Genomic DNA, 21,101 nt, shown 5'->3' with positions numbered 1-21,101 from the left:
AATAGTCAATGGCCTCTCGGACCATGACATGCAGTTCCTTCTGTTAAATGTTAATACTGAACAGGATATAAAATCTGTTAAATCTGAGCTCAAAAGGGTAATCAGTAAGCCAAAAATTGATTATTTTAGGACACTCCTCAGAGACATTCACTGGACTGATGTTTACAGCGTTCATGGCATGAATGAAAAATATAACATTTTTGCTAATAAAGTGCTTACCTTATTCGAACACTGCTTTCCCCCAAAACTTACCAAGGTTAGAGCAAAGTCTACAAAGAAGCCATGGATTACTCGAGGAATAGGGGTATCTTGTAAAACAAAAAGAAAACTGTATCTGTCACTCCGAAACATTTCCAATGTTGATGCTATAGCACATTATAAGAAATACTGCAAAATATTAAAGACTGTAATACGGATGTCAAAGCAAATATATTACAAGGAAAAGATAGTCATATCAGATAACAAAATAAAGACAATATGGGATATAGTGAAGGAGGAGACCGGTAGAACCAGACATGAAGAGGAACAAATAGCATTAAGAGTAAATGATACATTGGTGACAGATGTGTATAGTGTTGCAGAACTTTTTAACAAACATTTTATAACTGTTACTGAAAAGATGGGGTTGTCAGGTTCGGTAGATGCTGCTATGGATTACCTTAGACCAGACATTTCAAGTAACTTCCTTAATATGAATTTGACCCTCACTACCCCAACAGAAATAATGTCCATCATAAAATCTTTAAAATCAAAAACATCTAGTGGGTATGATGAAATATCAACAAAGTTAATTAAAGAATGTGATTCTGAGCTAAGTAACATATTAAGCTATCTGTGTAACCAGTCGTTTATTAGTGGAATATTTCCTGAATGGCTGAAATATGCTGAAGTTAAGCCACTGTTTAAGAAGGGAGATAAAGAAATAGCATCAAATTTCCGTCCAATTTCACTGTTGCCAGCATTCTCAAAAATTTTCGAAAAAGTAATGTACAGTCGTCTTTATAACCATCTTATCTCAAATAACATACTGTCAAAGTCACAGTTTGGATTTCTAAAAGGTTCTGATATTGAGAAGGCTATCTACACTTACAGTGAAAATGTGCTTAATTCATTAGACAAAAAATTGCAGGCAACTGGCATATTTTGTGATCTGTCAAAGGCATTTGACTGTGTAAATCACAATATCCTTTTAAGTAAACTAGAATATTATAGTATAACAGGAAATGCTGCAAAATGGTTCAAATCTTATATCTCTGGCAGGAAACAAAGGGTGTTATTAGGAAAGAGACATGTATCAAGCTATCAGGCCTCATCCAACTGGGAACTAATTACATGTGGGGTCCCACAAGGTTCCATTTTGGGGCCCTTACTTTTTCTTGTGTATATCAATGACCTTTCAACAGTAACATTACCAGATGCCAAGTTTGTTTTGTTTGCCGATGATACAAACATTGCAATAAATAGCAAGTCAAATGTAGTCTTAGAAAGATCAGCCAATAAAATATTTGTGGACATTAATCACTGGTTCCTAGCCCATTCTTTGTCACTAAACTTTGAAAAAACACACTACATGCAGTTCAGAACTTGTAAGGGGTGTCCCAAGAGTATATGTCTAACATACGATGACAGGAAGATAGAAGAAGTGGACAGTGTTAAATTCTTGGGATTACAGCTTGATAATAAATTCAACTGGGAGGAGCACACCACAGAACTTCTGAAGCGTCTTAACAAATCTCTGTTTGCAATGCGAATTTTGTCAGACATAGGGGATATAAAAATGAAAAAGCTGGCATACTATGCTTACTTTCATTCCATAATGTCATATGGGATTATTTTTTGGGGTAATTCATCAAGCCAAGCTAAAGTTTTCCGGGCACAAAAACGTGCAGTGAGAGTTATATGTGGTGTGAACTCAAGAACATCCTGCAGAAGCCTGCTTAGGGAACTAGGGATACTAACTACTGCTTCCCAATATATTTATTCCTTAATGAAATTTGTCATTAAAAATATATCACTTTTTCAAACCAACAGCTCAATTCATGGAATCAATACTAGAAATAAGAATAATCTTCACAAGGATTTAAAGTCACTTAGTCTTGTACAAAAAGGTGTGCATTATTCAGGAACCCACATTTTCAATAACTTGCCAGCAGCCATAAAAAGCTTAACAACCAATGAAATTCAGTTTAAGAGAAGCCTAAAGGATTTATTGGTGGCCAACTCCTTCTACTCCATTGATGAATTTCTTAGTAAAACCAACTAATTTGTATATAAGTACAACATAACTTCTGCACAATTTCAGTGCAGTAATGTGTTCATTGAAAATTTGTGTGTGTGTGTGTGTGTGTGTGTGTGTGTGTGTTAGTATAATCTAACTTCTGCACCATTTCAGTGCAGTAATGTGTTCATTGTAAATAAGTATTACAGTAGTTGTATTACCTTATAAATAAATAAAAAACTTTTTTATCTTAAATTTAGTGCATTAGTATTTGTAAAATGACTCTTAGTGTTCATTAAAAAATGACGATCATTCCACTTGGGACCTGTGGAGTGGTACATTAGCTTATTTGTTTTAGTTGTAAATATTTGTCATGTATTGTTGTTTTTCTGACATGTTCCACATCCTGGAGGACCTCCTCACTACGGATCAATTGGAATGAAAGTAAATCTAATCTAATCTAACAGGAAAGGGAGGTAATGACAGTGGCACGTAAAGTGCCCTCCGCCACACACCGTTGGGTGGCTTGCGGAGTATAAATGTAGATGTAGATGTTTTTCCTCACTCTATTTGCTAGTGGAACACGAAAGGAAATGACTAGTAGTGGTACAGGGTACCCTCCGCCACACATCATATGGTCGCTTGCGGAGTATGTATGTAGATGTTTATAAGCACTGATTTGTAGCCAAGGGATTGGTATGGCATTCGTGTCTTTCCAACAAGTGTGCAGTAAACGGGAAAATGTGAACCATAACGACATTATTACCAAATGCATCCAAGCATTTTCATGGCTGCCGAAGGACAAGCACCAGCAGCCAGCAATCAGAAAACGAAGAATGTGTATGGTGCAGCATGTCTGTTGAAAACTGCTGTTAGGGAATGATGTGCCGAGTTCCTTGCTGGTTGCAATTCAACACAAGACGCCGGTTGATCTGGGAGGCCAGCCAACTCAAATGAAAGACATTCAAACACCTGCTCTACAGTCTGGCTCTCTTCCCGCACAATTATTATGTCTTCAGTCCTTTGAAAAAGGCTTCGAAGGGTCAACAATTCCCGTTGAATGAGGATGTGCAGCAGACAGTTACGGATGTTTTTGTGCAGTTGGATTCACTGTTTTACCAAATGGGTATCTTCAACCTGGTGAATCAGTGGGATGATTCAGTGTTTTTGCGAATTTCTGTGTTTTGGCCAAATCTGTGTAGTTCTTAGAGTTTTTTTTTTTCTTTTCAAAATTCAGTATTGTTTTTTTTTGCAAATTCACTTAATTTAGTGGTGCTTTTTTTGTCCAATTTGGTGGAGTTTTTTTGTCAAATTTGGTGTCACTTTCTGGCAAATTAGTAGTTCTTTTCCTAATTTCTGTGCTATATATGTCGCCAAAACAGAAATTGTTATGCAGGAAACGGAATTCATTTTAAGATCATACATGAACCCCCAGCCTTGAGGAGGTGAGAAGCCAATATGCAGTTTTAACATTCAGTAACTATCAGTTATGAGTATTGGTAAATTGCTGACCTTATTTTTATAATATTTTTATACACTGCAAAGCTATAAATTATGCAATATATAATAAAAGTTGCCAATTTTGCATTACTTTGCTAAAAACTGCTAATTTTGCATGATCATTTTCATGAAATTTTCCTGTCCCTACATCTACACAGTCATAATAAACACATGTAACCACCTGCAACACCGTGACCTTGATCTTTTAGCACAGTTGCCCCAGCTGAGAAGTATAATGTGCCAGGCAAGTAAGAGGTGCCGATGTAAGGGGCAATGAGAGGCCACCCATCAATTTGCTGCAAATGAATTTGTCTATTCTCATTTTTATTTATTATTTCCATCCTACAAGGATTGTCACTTGAGCAACATTTTCATGTTTTTATTCTTGCATACTTATGGATATGACAAATATATGCATCATTGATCAAAATTGACCAATATATAACTTACCATGGCAAAAGTTTGCAGAAATATGAACTATCATTAAAAAGGTTTAAATATGACTTTATATGCACAATAAAAATATGTTTTTCTGTACTATAATACCCAGATTCTTTCATAAATTGTTGTAAAATTCACTCTAAAGTTCAGAAAAAAATATGACTTGTCGTTAAAGTCTGGGTCCTAATTACAGCTTACCATTTCAAGGTTTCGCATATCATGAAGAAAAATTTCCATTTTAGAATTGCAGTGCTTTTTCACTAAGTCAGTTTCCTTCTTCACATTCTTGTTAACTTCTTCAGATACATTTTGCAGAGCTTTCTGGAGCTGAACATTCTCTTCTGTTTTTTAAAGATAAATAAGAGTCACTGATTGAACAACACTGCATTTTTTTTATTTTTTATTCCTTAGTAGTGGCATAACATTGCTGCAATCTAGGTACATATCATTAAATTAAGTGAATAATAATTAAATACAGTGAACAATTACAATAGCAATAGTAATAGTAACAATAATAATAAAATAATAATTGGCAGTGACTTTGAAAAGGTTGTTATTCTTGTCTACACGTAAACTGATTTTATTATCAGATATGACTTTCAAAGACATACAAATTGTTGAAAATCTTATCAGTTCACTGTCAAACATGAAGCATTATTGCCTACTTCCAGATGTGATGTCAATGTAGTACAAACTGAAACCTTTAAAGTTAAGTAGTTTAGTTTGAGTAGAACATGCAACACAACCAGAGAGATACCTAGATTGATATCTAATTAGAGGGAGTAAACTGTAAAGCTAAAAAGTGTTTACACTGCACTTGGGAAGTTTCACTGGCAGACAGTACTGTCTGCTTGTTGGCAAAACCCAGTATAAAAAAAGTATGGACGATGACACAAAGTGCAAATCCAGATTGAGAAAGGATATAGAAGGAAATTGGCTATGCACTTTCACAGGAACCATCCTAGTATTCATCAAAAGCTACTAAAGTCTATACCACCAAGCATCTTTCTAGAATATTAGTGAAATAATCTAATGTTTGAGTTACAGTGATACTGCATCAAAGAGAAATTTAACTGAGAAAACAAATAAATAGTGAGAGAGAAATGTTTGCCAGTACTTAACTTCAGGAGGTGTAATGTACAGTATTGCCAACACACACGTACATAAATAAAAGAGATGTTCTACTTAGCTTTTGGAACTAGTAGTTCCTTCATTGGAAAGGAGTGAGAGATAGGCTGAAGAAGGTTGAAAAGGAAGGACATGTATTCCAAGATGAGGGAGACTCAACTGCAGTGAGGAGAAGGGTAGACAAAGATGAAGGGGGATCTTTCTGAGAAAGTGGCCAGATATGTTATATTGGTAACCACTGTGTCAGGTTCAGTCCAGAGACAATAAGAACAGAGTGGGAAGTAAAGAGTCATGCTGCAGAGCATGTTCAGTGGCTGGGTACAGGGAGTCCAATGAGGACAGCTCTTCTATCCTCACTCATCCTTCAGTCAATTTAGTGGTGGTAATACCTTTATAAAATGCTATGTAGTGAACACATTAGCTGATATACAACATGAATTATTTTGCAAGTTGCTCTGTCTTTGATATTACAGGATTTACTAGTGGTGGGGCTGGACTACATGGTAGTGGGTTAGTGGGTGGCTGCAGCAAGTTCTACAGGGAGAATGGGGGCAGGGGATGATTGAATGGGTGGCGACCTTGGATAATGGTTTGGGATAGTCTTATGGTTAGATAGGATGTTAACAGAGCAACATTAGGTGTGTAATGTGGGGAGAATAACAGTGAGAGAGTGTCTCATTTCAGGATTTGATTTGAGAATGTTAGTCTTGGTGGAGTAAATTATTGAAGCAGTCAAAGCTTTGGCAGTACTAGGTGAAAAGGGGAGTTGCTTCTGTTTTTTGGAAGTGGGAACTGTTTTACTCAAGAGTGTGAGAGTAGGATACAGCTCGGGAGATATGTTTTCGAATAAGATCTAGGAGGTACTTTACATTCTTCTGGATCTGCAGCATTATAGATGTCTTGTAAGGACATTATACACCGAAGAGCCAACCTGCCTAATATCGTTTAGGAGCCCTGCGAGCAAGCGGAAGTGCCGCAACACAACATGGTATAGACTTGACGAATGTCTGAAGTAGTGCTGGAGGGAACTCACACCATGAATCCTGCAGGGCTATCCATAAATCCATAAGAGTATGAGGAGGTGAAGATCTCTTCTGAACAGCATCCCAGATATGCACAATAATGTTCATGTCTGGGGAGTTTGGTGGCCAGTGGAAGTGTTTCAACTCAGAAGTGTTTTCCTGGAGCCACTCATTAACAATTCTGGATATGTGGGGTGTCACATTGTCCTACTGGAATTGCCCAAGTCCATCAGAAAGCACAATGGACGTGAAAGGATGCAGGTGATCATGCAGGATGTGTATTTACGTTTCACCTGTCAGAGTCGTATCTAAATATATCAGGGGGTCCATATCACTCCAACTGCACATGCCCCACACCATTACAGAGCCTCCACCAGCCTGAACAGTCCCCCACTGACATGCAGGATCCATGCATTTGTGAGATTCTCTCTGTATCAGTAAATGTCCATCTGCTCGACACAATCTGAAACAAGACTCGTCCGGCCAGCCAACGTGTCTCCAGTCATCAACAGTCCAATTTCATTCTTGACTGGCCCAGGCAGGGTGCAAAGCTTTGTGTCATGCAGTCATCAAGGGTACATGAGTGGGCCTTTTCTCCAATAGCCTATGCCAATGATGTTTCGTTGAATGGTTCACATGTTGACACTTGTTGATGGCCCAGCACTGAAATCTGAGCAATTTGCAGAAGGTTGAATGATTCTCTTCAGTTGCCATTGGTCCTGTTCTTGCAGGATGTCAGAAATCTGATGTTTTACCAGATTCCTGATATTCACGCTACTCTCGTGAAATGGTCGTATAGGAAAATCCCCACTCCATCACTACCTCGGAGATGCTGTGTCCCATCGCTCATGCACCAACCATAGCATTACACTCAAACTCACTTAAATCTTGATAACCTGCAATTGTAGCAGCAGTAACCAATCTAACAACTGCACCAGACACTTGCTGTCTTACATAGGCATAGTCGATTGCAGCGCCATATTCTGCCTCTTTACATATCTCTGTATTTGAATACGCCTGTGTATACCAGTTTCTTTGGTGCTACAGTGTATGCATAGCAAGCTAAACCACTAAGATATTCAAAGACTTTTTAAAAGACTTATTTTCTGGTGATACAAACTTATTTCAACTTCTTGGCCATTGTCAAGCTATCTGCAGACATAAGGAGTTGTTACTGCATATCTCTATGTCTATTCTTAACTAATAACAATTTCTTGTATCTCTGTTGTAGTGCTTACTTCCATAACATCGGTAACCCTTCCACTGTCTAATACTTTTTATTACTGCATACTGTAGGTGCAGCGCAGACGAAATTGTTATTCTCTAAATATTTAATGATTCTGCAGTGGAATTTATTGCTGAGCAATTTTGCAAAGAGCTATTTAAGATTTTCTGTAAGTCTGTCAGCTTCAATTGAAGTGAGATTGAATTGATGGTGACCAGGAGGATTACAGGTAGGAGATAGGGGGAATGGATGCTTGGGGAAGTTATTGTTGTCCTATAAGTAGGGTGGGAGGCTCTGTGTGATGAGTTGGAGGTGCTGGTCAACCAGGACTGAAATGTGTTCGGTGGGGTCTTTAATGCCAGCTATTGCAGATGGTCAATATGGTTGTATTTGCGTATTTTAGGAAGTAGGTAGAAAGTGGATGTGTGTTGATCAGGATGGACATGGAGTTCTTTAAAAGCAGTTATGAGTCCTTGTGAGGGACCTAGGGTTTGCAGGATTTCCTGCTGCTCAGCCTGGGTGGACGGAATGGGGTCATTAGGAAGAAATTTGTATGTCGAAGGAGTCCAAGAATTGATAGTGCTGCTCTTTCACCTACCCCAGTCAAGTACTACGGTAGTCAAGCCCTTATCCATATGGCAAATAATGACAGAGTGGTGTGCCTTCAGGTAATGGAAAGCTACGGACTCAGCTCAAAGGTTTGGAATTTCAGTGATATTTCCCAGGAGGGTCTGAGGGGCAATGTTGGAAGTGAAAAACTTATGGAATGTCTGGAGTGGATGGTTTTGGGGAAGAGAAAAGGTATCCCTTTGGGAGTTGGGTAGACCTCTTATAGACTGGATTTTATGCTCATTCTGGCAATTTTGGGTTAGGATTAGGTGATGAAGTAGTATTTCCAGTTGTGGTTCTCATTACATTTGCATGTGGGGTTCAAGACGGGGCCTTTGGAAAGAACGGATGTCTCAGGATCAGTAAATGATCTGGACGAGAGGTTAAGGATTGAATGAGGGCCAGGGTTGTGAGGTTTTGAAGATTGATTAGGGCTATAGTTGGGCACGGATGGAAGATGTCCTGGGGTTGAGTAAGGAGGCCAGGCTGGGCTTCTTCGCCAGGAAGAGGGATTTTGTTGGTGGCAGTGTTGGGGATGCTAGTTGTAAAAGTGGGAGAGAGAGAGACATGACTTGTGATGTATTTGACTTGCAAGATAATATGAGATGTTTTGCTCATGTTTATGACTGGCTTCAAAGGGGGAATGCACAATTGCACAATGTGTACTAGTAAGTCCAGGAATTAAAAGGTGGTGATTTCAAGGAGATACAAAAAGAGAGAGTAGATGTTGGGAGTGGTGGAGGGTACAGGCACTTTAATGGTAAAGTACAAGGTGGGTAAGGGATAAACATCAATCAATCTGCAATTTAAAGAAAGCCTGTTGAAATATGAGGTGCAGCCAGAGATGGGGAATTATATTATTTATTTATTCCATGTGATCTGATGGTACACAGTGTGTTGCAGATGTTGGAAAATATTAGTTAACATTGTTAATATATATTAACATATAGTATCCTAATGTATTATTTTAATGTAAGGCCCTTGGGAAAAGTACCGAAGGTTAGGCAGAACTGGAGGAAAAGTATGTGAGATTGTTGTTTGGCTATGGTGAAAGCAGCAGGTTTCCAGAAGAAATGCAGATATTTACATACAGAGTTAGGAAATCTGTTGAGATTACTGAAAAAAATGTGAGATGACTTGGAATGGTACTCAAATTAGAAAAAAGTTAGAGCAAGGTGAAGGGTTTCTGAATAAGGACAAATGCAACACTGAAAGAATGCTCACAATATAACATAAAAGTGGTAGTTGTTAAACATACAGAACACAGTAGCCGAATAAGGAAAGTTGTTGATAAACAGGGGAAAATGAGCGAAAGACATAGAGAGAAGACAGCCATCCAAAGAAATGCATTGCTAAACAATGAAATGAGATAATTAAAGAACTAAAAAGTGTCAAACAAAGAATGGCAATCACCAATTGCAGAATAAAAGATTGCCAAAGAAAGAAAGAAGATTGCCAAACAAAGAAAAAAGATTGCTAAATAAAAACTAAATATAGTCAAACAAAGAGATGCTGTGGACTACTATACAGGTTAAAAAGAGATAGCTAAGTGCAGAAGAAAAACCATCGAAAATGAAGAAAATCACTGAACATGGAGAAAAGATCACCACTTATGATTTAAATGCAGGCAATGTTCATTCTTACTGAATTTATTACTATCAGTCGTCGATTTTATTTTCCCCTGCACAATTGCGAAGAGTTCACTGACCGCTGTAAGGTTATGTAGAACATAGACAGTAAAACTGAAACATGAGACGGTTGTTAAATGTACTGTTGACATCACTGAAAAGCAAATAAGATTTCAAAGGCATGAGAGAAAACCACCAAATTCAGAAAAACAGTATCCATGCAAGAAAAACTAGTCTATTAATGATGCAAAAAATATCGCTCAACACAAAGAGAAGACTGTTCAACTATGAAAGTGGATAGAAACCCAATGAGAAGATATTTATTTAGTACTGGTAGCCTGTTACCTAAGATTTAAATGCAGGCAATGTTCATTCTTACTCAGATTATTACTTTCAACTGTAAATTTTATTTTTCTCTGTACTTCTGTAAGATGAGATTCCTAAACAGAATTAGCAAAATAGTTTGTATTAACTCTGTAGCATTTAAGTCGTACTGCAAAAAAATAAAAGCACCTTCACAAGAAAGTGATCAAAGCTGCAAACAGGGCTCATAATAATTCCATTATTGGAATCTCGTCAAAGGAATGCAAGTCATTATCAGGTATCAAATGAACAGACTGAAAGGAATGTTTTCAAAACGAAGAAATTACATTGAATATAAAAGGGGAAAATGGTAGAAAACTTGCACAAAATTGCCAGTCAATTTAATGAGTAATTTTCACAAAATGCAAGTAACAGCCTGCATGACTCTGTGAATAAGCAACCTATAATTCCACCAACAGTACTCCTTTACACTTTTTTTTCAGCTCTTTCAACAGACTGTGAAACTGAAAGTATTTGAAGACAAAATACCAAGAAAATTAAGCCTGCTGGGCACTAAAAAAGTCCCTGCACTGACCCCCCCCCCTCCCTCCTCTCCTACACCATGAAAAGTGTGTCAGCTACCTCAGCAAGTCTCTGTTCAATACTATTTTTGTATCCGTTCAAAAGAGAAAATATATAAGACCAGTTTAAAGTAATAAAAACTGTACCAGTGCATAAGAGAGAGGAAAACACTAATACAACCAATTATCATCCAACTGCTGTATAATGAGTCTTCTGTAAAGATCTGTGGATGTTTAATGGCTGTAAAGCTAGAGCTGTAAAGCTAAGGTTTAACACAAACAATATTACTTCACCTCCATAATATGGATTTCACAAAAATTGGTTTAGCGCACTTGCCCTCTATGAATTTCTGGACAATATAGCAAGTTTAATAAATCATATGTAGTTTGCTTAGGTTTATTTCCTGATCGACCCAAAGAGTTTGATATGGACAACCATTGGTTACTCCTTATAAACCCTCAGGAATATCTAATTTGAGAAGCTATCTGTAAATGGTTTTTTAGATATCTACTTTCTTTATTTGGTAATTTACAGTGAACTGCATTGCAAAGGATAGTTCCCACTGTAACACTTATTAGGGCTTCTTCCCATTCCGTCTGCATATGGAATACTGGAACAATGATGTCTTAAATGCCTCTGAATGTCTTTAATTAATCCAATCTTTTCTTCATGGTCCCTACAGGATCAGTTTGTATGGGGTTGTAACATATTCCTAGATTACTCATTTAAAGTTGGTTCTTGTAAGTAGACTTTCACCAGATGCTTTTATGAATGATGCAGTTTTATCCAGAGAAGTCGCAATGTTAGAAAATTGTAGCAAAATGCAGGATGACCTGCAGAAGATCAACACTTTGTGCAGGGATCAACAGTTGACCTTCAACATAAACAAGTGTGATGTATTGCGTACGAATAGGTAGAAAGAGTCTTTACTGTATGATTACACCATTGCAGAACAATCACTGGAAGCAATCACATTCATTAAATATCTCTCCCTTCAAACTGTAACAAGAGCTGGACAACTGAAGTAAGAAATTACAGCAGCAAAAGTACAAAAACCTTCAACAATTTACTGCCAATAGAAAAATGGTGTGAAGTGTATTACAGGGCAAAATGTGAGATCTGAATACATTCCTTTACTAATTCCATATTGCTTCTCCTCTCAAACTGAAACATATTAAATCAAAATAATCTAAAAGGAAGCCAAACGTTTAACAGATGGCGTACAAATTTCTTGTGAAAGGAAAAAAATCTGTTGTTGTTGTGGTCTTCAGTCCAGAGACTGGTTTGATGAAGCTCTCCATGCTACTCTGTTCTGTGCAAGCTTCTTCATGTCGCAGTACCTACTGCATCCTACATCCTTCTGAATCTGTTTGGTGTATTCATCTCTTGGTCTCCCTCTACAATTTTTACCCTCCATGCTGCCCTCGAACACTAAATCTAAAAAAATACTAAAAAAATATATCATCTGCCAAAATGAGAGGTACCAGTACATAAAGCACTGTGTCAAACTCCAGAAGAAAGTTACAGTACAAGCCAAATGCATGGTTAATGTCAGTTATGTGGCAACATCTGGAAACAAAGCAAAGGCACACTTACTAAAATATTTAAGCTATCATGCCATCATCAGATGAATTTCTTGCTGATACCCAATGTTTCATCCCTAACTGCAGAAATGTCATCAAGGGAGGTTGTAGCTTTCCTGAAGGCAAAATGCAGAAACCCTGGCTCGCTATTGACTGAAGTAAAATTCCACTTCCATGTGCTCACCTGAAATGGCATGACATCAAACATTTTGAAAACTCAAGAGCAATTGACCATTATTAATTGCTGTTAGCCACTACTGTTATCACCGTGTGGTGATCTTCTTCAATACTGGAATCCAAATAGCTTTCAGTTCCACACCCTCCTCCTTACATTTAAATTTGTTTATTAATCTCTATGGCTTCTCTGTGCTGCCTTTCATAGTACTCACATGTGATTGCCAGTGCCTAAGTCTTATCAAACAGGAACTGGTGGTCTCCTGGCTACAAGTCATTTCTGCCACACCTGATCCACATGAGAGCATGAAGAAACAGAATTTTATTTCAGTCAATAGCAAGCTAGGATGTGCGTCAGGCCTTAAAAAAAGCTACAACACCCCCCTCTCCCTCCCTCCACCCCCTTGAAGACATCCTCCGCAGATGTAGATGAAACGTTAGGTTTCAACAAACAATTTACACAACCACAGCATAATGGCCTGGAACATGTTAATAAATGTGACCTTCCCAGCCACGAAAATTTACATTTTACAAACCAAAGGCAATGTACTATGTTGTAGGAGTTAAAACAAATCAACTGATTCATGAACACAAGAACACAGCTTCCATTCTCAACAACTTCAGTGCCACAAACCCACAGTAAATTTAAAATATATTCAACACTTTCTATGAAAATATTGTGAAGAAGCTACTACAAAGCATCATTAAACGCTTACACAATACAAAAAATAAAATAAAATCTTCAGCAGCCTCTACATTCTTTTGGAAAATCAATTCTGACAACATTACATTAAGCACGAAGAATAAAAATCAACTGAAATTGATGAAATTCCTGGGTTTATCATACAGACTTGCACAAATAAAATGATTGTCCATGATCTGCATTTACACAATTACTCTGCAGTTCAGACTTAAGTACTTGGCAGAGTGTTCTCAGAAAACTTTCAGACTATTTCTTGACTTTAAAGTTTTGGAAACATTTCTGTAATTGGAGAGAAGCAGCAATTGGTACAAAATGCTAAAAAGCAAATAAAAACAGTCTTGATCATGTTTTCAGATTTTTATTTGTTACCAACTGCTTTCAGCCCTTTACTTGGACTATCTTCAAACTTTTCCCCACCATTTTGGCTGCTCGTGGCAGCAGATAGAGCGAGATCCATAGACGTAAGGATGGCACTGCAGTGACATCCTTACTTCGACGGCGCCTTGAAGATGGTCTGAGGAAAGGGCCCAACCAGCTGTTAAAGAATAAAAATATGAAAACGCAATCAAGACTGTTTTTATTTGATTTTTAGTATTTATAGACTATTCCATTCTTGAATAGCGTTTGGGAAAAATGAACACAAAAATTTCCTTGTGCAACCTCTTATTTTATTACAATGGTCATTTTTTCCCTTGTAAGTGGCAGTTAACACTAGAAGGACTGTACTGGTCAATCTGACAGGTGAATGTTGTTTACCATTTAATAAATAGTGTATGTTTTAATTTATGGACCTTATTTGTTATGACTTTCAATATATCTTGATAGTTTATAATTTCTGTAAAAGACATACATCTATATGTCTATTACAAAATCTGAACAAATTATAAATGTTTTTACCTTAACGGATCGCAGTCGGTCATTGGGACTGGTGAGATATTTTTTACACTACTGGCCATTAAAATTGCTACACCAAGAAGAAATGCAGATGATAAACGGGTATTCATTGGACAAATATATTATACTAGAACTGACATGTGATTAAGTTTTCACGCAATTTGGGTGCATAGATCCTGAGAAATCAGTACCCAGAACAACCACCTCTGGTCGTAATAACGGCCTTAATATGCCTGGGCATTGAGTCAAACAGAGCTTGGATGGCGTGTACAGGTACAACTGCCCATGCAGCTTCAACACGATACGACAGTTCATCAAGAGTAGTGACTGGCGTATTGTGACAAGCCAGTTGCTCGGCCACCATTGACCAGACGTTTTGAATTGGTGAGAGATCTGGAGAATGTGCTGGCCAGGGCAGCAGTAGAACATTTTTTGTATCCAGAAAGGCCCATACAGGGCCTGCAACATTCGGTCGTGCATTATCCTGCTGAAATGTAGGGTTTCGCAGGGATCGAATGAAGGGTAGAGCCATAGGTCGTAACACATCTGAAATGTAACGTCCATTGTTCAAAGTGCCATCAATGCGAACAAGAGGTGACCAAGACGTGTAACCAATGCTGGGTGATACGCCAGTATGGCGATGACGAATACATGCTTCCAATGTGCATTCACCGCGATGTCGCCAAACACAGAAGCAACCATCATGATGCTGTAAACAGAACCTGGGTTCATCCGAGCAAATGACGTTTTGCCATTCGTGCACCCAGGTTCATCATTGAGCACACCATCGCAGGCGCTCCTGTCTGTGATGCAGCTTCAAGGGTAACCACAGCCATGGTCTCCAAGCTGCTGCTGCAAACGTCGTCAAAGTGTTCGTGCAGATGGTTGTTGTCTTGCAAACATCCCCATCTGTTGACTCAGGTATCGAGACGTGGCTTCATGATCCGTTACAGCCATGCGGATAAGATGCCTGTCATCTCAACTGCTAGTGATACGAGGCCATCGGGATCCAGCACAGCATTCCGTATTACCCTCCTGAACCCACCGATTCCATATTCTGCTAACAGTCATTGGATCTCGACCAACGCAAGCAGCAATCGCGATAGGCTACAATCTGATCTTTATCAAAGTCGGAAACGTGATGGTACGCATTTCTCCTCCTTACACGAGGCATCACAACAATGTTTCACCAGGCAACGCTGGTCAACTGCTGTTTGTGTATGAGAAACCGGTTGGAAACTTTCCTCATTTCAGCACGTTGCAAGTGTCGCTACCGGCACCAACCTAGTGTGAATGCTCTGAAAAGCTAATTATTTGCATATCACAGCATCTTCTTCCTGACGGTTAAATTTTGCGTATGTAGCACGTCATCTTCATGGTGTAGCAATTTTAATGGCCAGTAGTGTAGATTTCATGTCTGTAAAGGCACAACAACTGATTTTTCATCCACTTAGCTTATTTTATTTCATTGTTATGATGTCGTTCCCACTCTCTCTTCACATTTTACTCTATTTAGTGGAAGAGTGGACATACTTTAGTTGCTGTTCTCTGTCAATACGCAGTTGTGCTCTGAAGAAGTTTAGCATTCTCTTCATTATTATGGGGCACCAGTGTTTTTGTTCTGATGAAGAATTACTGAATTACATGAACAGTTTACCAGAAGAAGATTCTGAAAGAGTAGATATTTTTGACTGTAATGAGTTGGATGATAAAGATGACAAAGATTATAAAGATGATACAAAATGTCAGCCCCATGAAACAGAAAGAGGCGAATCATTAGGATCGGAAGATGAATATTCAGAAACTGTACAACAATATACGAATAACCCAGTGCTTAGACGTTCGATTCCAGTGACACCACAAATTCCTACTCACAGTTGAAGAAAAGGACAGAAAAAATGGCATCCATATCACCATCTGGAAGTTGGAAGTGCACAGACTGCAGTCGAAGGAACAGTGTGAACTTGAATTGCATGAGGGAATGCACCTGGAAGATTAGTGCATCACAATGTGTTGGTAGAAACTCCTGGGCTAACCTGTAGTTTCAGGCAGTTACTCGAGTGTATGATGAGTGTTGATAGACAATAATATTCTACAGAATATAAAACACTTCACAGAAATTAGAGGCCAAGAACTTCTCCAGTATGACTCATGGTTATTTGATATTGCCCTATTAGAAGCTGCCATTGCTGCAATGTAAGCATGTGGAGTGTATGGAGGAAAGAATTTCCCCCTGAAGCTTCTGTCGTCTCAAGTGTGGGAACCAGGCATTTTTTCTCACACTATGGGAAGAAATAAGTTCGTAGATATCATGCAATTTTTGAGATTCAATGACAAGCACACTCACGCCGAAAGACCCAAGACTGATGCTTTGCAGCAGCTACTCCAATCTGGAATTCATTTGCAGCTATCTTTATCCAGAACTATAAACCAGATGCATTTATACCCGTGGATAAGCAGCTCTATCCACACAAAGCTTGGTGCCGCTATACACGATACTTGAGTAATGCACAAGACAAATTTGGTTCGAAGTTTTGGCTTGCAGCAGATGCCAGTCATAAATATATTGTGAATGGGTTTTCTTATTTGGGTAAACAAAGTGCAAGACCCACTAACATACTTGATGCAGAGCATAGAAGAAATGTAACATGTGACAATATCTTCACAGCCAAACATCTTGCAGAGCACTGAAGTGGGAGAACAAAACCATGATGGGTACAATGAACAGAACCCAAAAAAAAGTTCCACCATTAGCAAAGTCTACTGCTGGATCTTTGTATGATACTATTTTATACAAATCTGGTGTCACAACAGCTACTTGCTATAAGAGGAAGACCAACAAAAATGTTCTTCTATTGAGCACAATGCACCAGCCAGTTGCAGTGGATGAACAAACACAGGAGAAACTCCCTAAAACTGTGAGCTTCTACAATTCCATTAAATTTGGAGTTGATATTCTGGGCCAGATATCTCATCTGTACACTGTCAAGTTTAATTGCCGCAGATGGCCTATGCACCTGTTTTCAACATCCTAGACCTTGCTGGAATCAACACCTGGTTCCTTTACACAGAGACAACAGGAGAAAAAGTTAGCCGATGAATATTTCTTTTCAAATTAGCAGCAGAACTCTCCTCTGCATATGTATATTCAAGGAAATGACCTTTTCATACATTCACTGTGACCCCTGAAATATGTAAGGTATCATACGAAAGACCTGCCAGATAGGAGGATGCAAATTTTGAACAAAACTAAAAATCAGTGCGTGCAGAAGAAGAAATTTGAATGTTGTCCATGTGCTGGAAGTGTTCAGTATGTGTGCAACGTGTTTTGATGAAGATGGTGGCTTGGACTGAAAAGGTGTCACAGGGAGAAAAAATGTTATTTTCTCATTATTGCTACAGTAATGTGTGTTCATTTTTGTTTATTTTTCAGACTAAATACATGTTAATGACGTATTTGGGGCTATGAATGAGTACAGGTCACACAGATAAAAGATGTTATTGTAAAATTATATGTTTCTTTGCATTTTTAAGTTTAGTTTAAATTGATTTTGTATTTACTATGTATTCCTTATTTTGATCTTTTTTATTTAATTAAATACACTTTCTACAGAAATTTTATGCAACATGCATTTGTAAGATAAGCATAAAGAACTATTGTCCTATAAAGATGCCGTACTCAACTACCTTAACAAGTAAAACTGGAAACAGAGAGCAAAAATTTCATTGGTTAAAATGACTGGTAGCGGGCCTTCTAGGTAGTTTGCTGATGCAGGTCCTCCTATTGTTCAAAGAATATTTTGGCATTCAGAGGAGACAGCTGATGACTGAAATTTTGTGAAAGATATCTTCACAATGAAAACCAGCTGTTTCAATGATTACCACCCCAAGTTCTTCAACACGTCTGAGACTCTGTCTCACCTACCTTGTCATAATACAAAACAAGCTTTCCTTCTTTGAACTTTTTTTATGTCAACCCAATTTGCTAAGGATGCCATATTACACATCTATACTCCAGAGGAAGATAGACAAGCATAATGTAGGCAGTCTACTAGATTTGTTACATCTTCTAACTGTTCTGCCAATAAAACACAGTCATTTGTTCACCTTCTTCACAACTTCTTCTGTGTGATGTTCCAATTTAAATTCTTTGTAAAAGTAATGCCAAGGTATTTAGTTAAATAGATAACCTTTAAACTTGCATTATTTATCATGTAACAACAAGATAACAGATTCCTTTTGGTACTCATGTAGAGGACCTCGTAACTTTTATTGTTTAGGGTCAATTGCCACTTTTCACCATGTGGATATCTTATCTACACCATTTTGCAATTGGTTTTGATGACTTCAATTGACAGTAAATAACAGCATCAACTGCAAACAATGTAATACCACTGCTCAGATTTTCTCCTAAATTGTATACATACATTACGAACAGCAGGAGGGCCTACAACACTTCCTTGGGGAAATGCAGGTATCATTTCAATTTCATTAGCTGACTTCTCCATCAGTCAGTATGAACTGTGACTTTCCTAGTAAGAAATCACAAATCCAAACTGAGATATTACTCTATAGACACACAATTGGATTACAAGCCACTTGTGAAGAAGAACCATGTCACAAACCATCTGGAAATCTAGAAATAATGAAATCACCTTGATGACTTCTGTTGATAACCAGGCTGTATTTCGCAAGAATTCACACTGGTTATGTGTTAATAGATCTTTTTCTTTGAGGTATTTCAAAATGTTAGAACACAGCATACATTCTAAAATTCTATTGCAAATTGATGTGAATGATATGTGTCTACAATTCAGTGGATTACTTTTATTTTCTTTCTTGTATTACTGTATCCTGTACAACATTCCAGTCTGTAGGTATGAACCTTTCGTCAAACAGGTGGTTGTGTATAATTACTAAAAATGCAGCTACAGCAGAGTGTTGATTATCTGAATGTTGATCAACCAAGCAACCAATTATCCAAACTGATACTTGCTTGCATATGGCATTCTCCCCCCACCAAATGGTCTTGCCCCACCCCCTCCCCACCCTCCTACCATACACCAACACTGAGTTGTGAATAGTAACCAAATAGTAAATTGTGTAAATTTTGCAGTGTAAAGTAAACTTGTGATATGAAATGCTGTGACGTAAATGTGCCGTTCTTTCTATGAGAAATAAATAGAAGATAAAAGAAAGGTTGTAGGAAAGTGAATTTGCAACCAACCTAATGAATACTAGTTTGGTAAGTTAACATTGACAGATGTAACAAAAATCATGCAGGATAGCAAAACCGTAACCTCGTCACTGATAAATCTGATGCTACCAGCATGTCTTCAACTAGTGGTTCAGAAAATGAAGACGAAAATATACCAGCTGCTTCTGAAGCATTTACATCTTTAGGTAATGCATTGTGATGGTTTGAAGCTAGAGATAAAAGTGACCAACATCAAATATCTGTCCTGAAACAAGTGCTTGACTTAGCTGCTCATAAGTGGGTAGGTTTGCTGAGAAAGACCAAAATTAAATATTTTTCAAAGCGTTAATTCTGCATATATTTGCTGTACATACAAAATGATTCTACTCCTGCCTTCAAGCACCACAGTGAATAACCTCGTCAACTGCTTACAGCACCCACACCCTGCATAGATGACCTTTTCAAACTTCCACATCCTCCAAAACTCCCTTCCAACACTACATGAAATCCAGAACCCAGGCAAACCCAAAACACTGATGTTACTCTTTCCACCAAATACCTCTATCCCACAGAAGTTTCAGGCCTCACCTTCAGTCCCACACTCAATTTTAACCATGTTGGATTTGTCAAAGACCTACTTTCCTTCTCCAGATCCCTACAGTGGAAACGCTTCTTTGCCATAAATCCCTCCAACTGTAGCTAACCTAATCCCAATATTGAACCATGCCTCTCCCAGTTCATGCCACCATCCAACTGTGACCCTCCCCCTTTCCCATCTCCCGGTCATCTTCTAGGAATTTCTTACCTTCAACCTGGCCTCAACATCCTTCTCAGGTCCCTTCCTATGAACACTAACCTTTCAGCAGAAGAAAGGACAGCTATATACAACCTCAAAACAGATTCTGACCTAATCATACTGCCTGAAGACAAAGGCTCCACCACTGTCATGGTGAAACACAGTGATTAACTGACAGAAAGCTTCCTCCAGCTCCCTCACTCCTTTACCTACAAGCTCTGCCACAGTGATCATATCACAGAAGTTCAACACAGGCTCCAATCCCTAATGAAATCCACAGGCTCATCCTGTAACCATGCTCCCCATGTCCATCACCCCACACACTCAACCCAACCAACTTCTACAGTCTCCCCAAAATTCATAAACCCAAAAATCCTGGACGCCCCATTGTAGCTGGTTATAGTACTCCTCCTAAAAATAAAATATTCTTGTTGACCAACACATCCAATCAACCACCCGAAAACTAGCCAAGGCCACCTGCATGGCACCCTCCTTACACAAACCTTTTTATCAGCCATCTAGAGGAAATCTTGCTAGCCTCCCAAAATGCCATATCTCTTTTCTGGTTCAGTCTCCTTGATGATGTCTTCATGATATGGACTCAGGGTCAAGGCACCATATTATCATTCCTTCAAAATCTCAACACCTTCCCTCCCATCTGCTTCAATACAGGCCTCTATCTCTGTCCACACATTGCAGTGATTCAAGAATTTCTGCATAAATTCTAGAACCACTTGGCCTTCCACTGTCTTGAACACACAATATATTAGATGTGAGTGGAGAAAAGGAACCCTATCTACTGCGTGTCACCTGCCTGTGTGTGCAGGTCTGAAGTTTTTCGTGAGAAGACTGTAGACAAGGCAGTCGAACGGCACTGACAAGTACTTGTCAGTCGGTCCATGCAAGTCGTAATGAAAGCACACTACAGAACCAAGGAACTTCAGTGTTATTCTGTGCTGTTTTGTAATTGTGACTATTGTTAGTGACAAAAGGACAGTTGAGTTGAGAAGACTTTTAAGAAACTCTTAATACAGGCACAATTTTAATAAACATTTTTGGAACAGTGATCAAAAATTTTTCTTTTTAAAGTTCAGTCTT

General features: G+C 38.3%; 1 protein-coding gene across 1 annotated transcript in view; it reads right to left on the bottom strand.

Annotated features, from left to right (window-relative positions):
* The window catches only part of LOC126198857 (sodium channel and clathrin linker 1-like), a 97,432-nt gene that overhangs the window by 8,105 nt on the left and 68,226 nt on the right, over nucleotides 1–21,101 (bottom strand). The window contains exon 7 of the mRNA XM_049935446.1: nucleotides 4,358–4,500. Coding sequence (XP_049791403.1) covers nucleotides 4,358–4,500 — 143 coding nt within the window. The remainder of the gene's footprint in view (nucleotides 1–4,357; nucleotides 4,501–21,101) is intronic.

This window comes from Schistocerca nitens, chromosome 8 (assembly GCF_023898315.1).
Source record: "Schistocerca nitens isolate TAMUIC-IGC-003100 chromosome 8, iqSchNite1.1, whole genome shotgun sequence".
Taxonomy (NCBI): domain Eukaryota; kingdom Metazoa; phylum Arthropoda; class Insecta; order Orthoptera; family Acrididae; genus Schistocerca; species Schistocerca nitens.
Note: the sequence above shows the minus strand (reverse complement) of the source record. Positions and strands in the feature narration are given on the sequence as shown.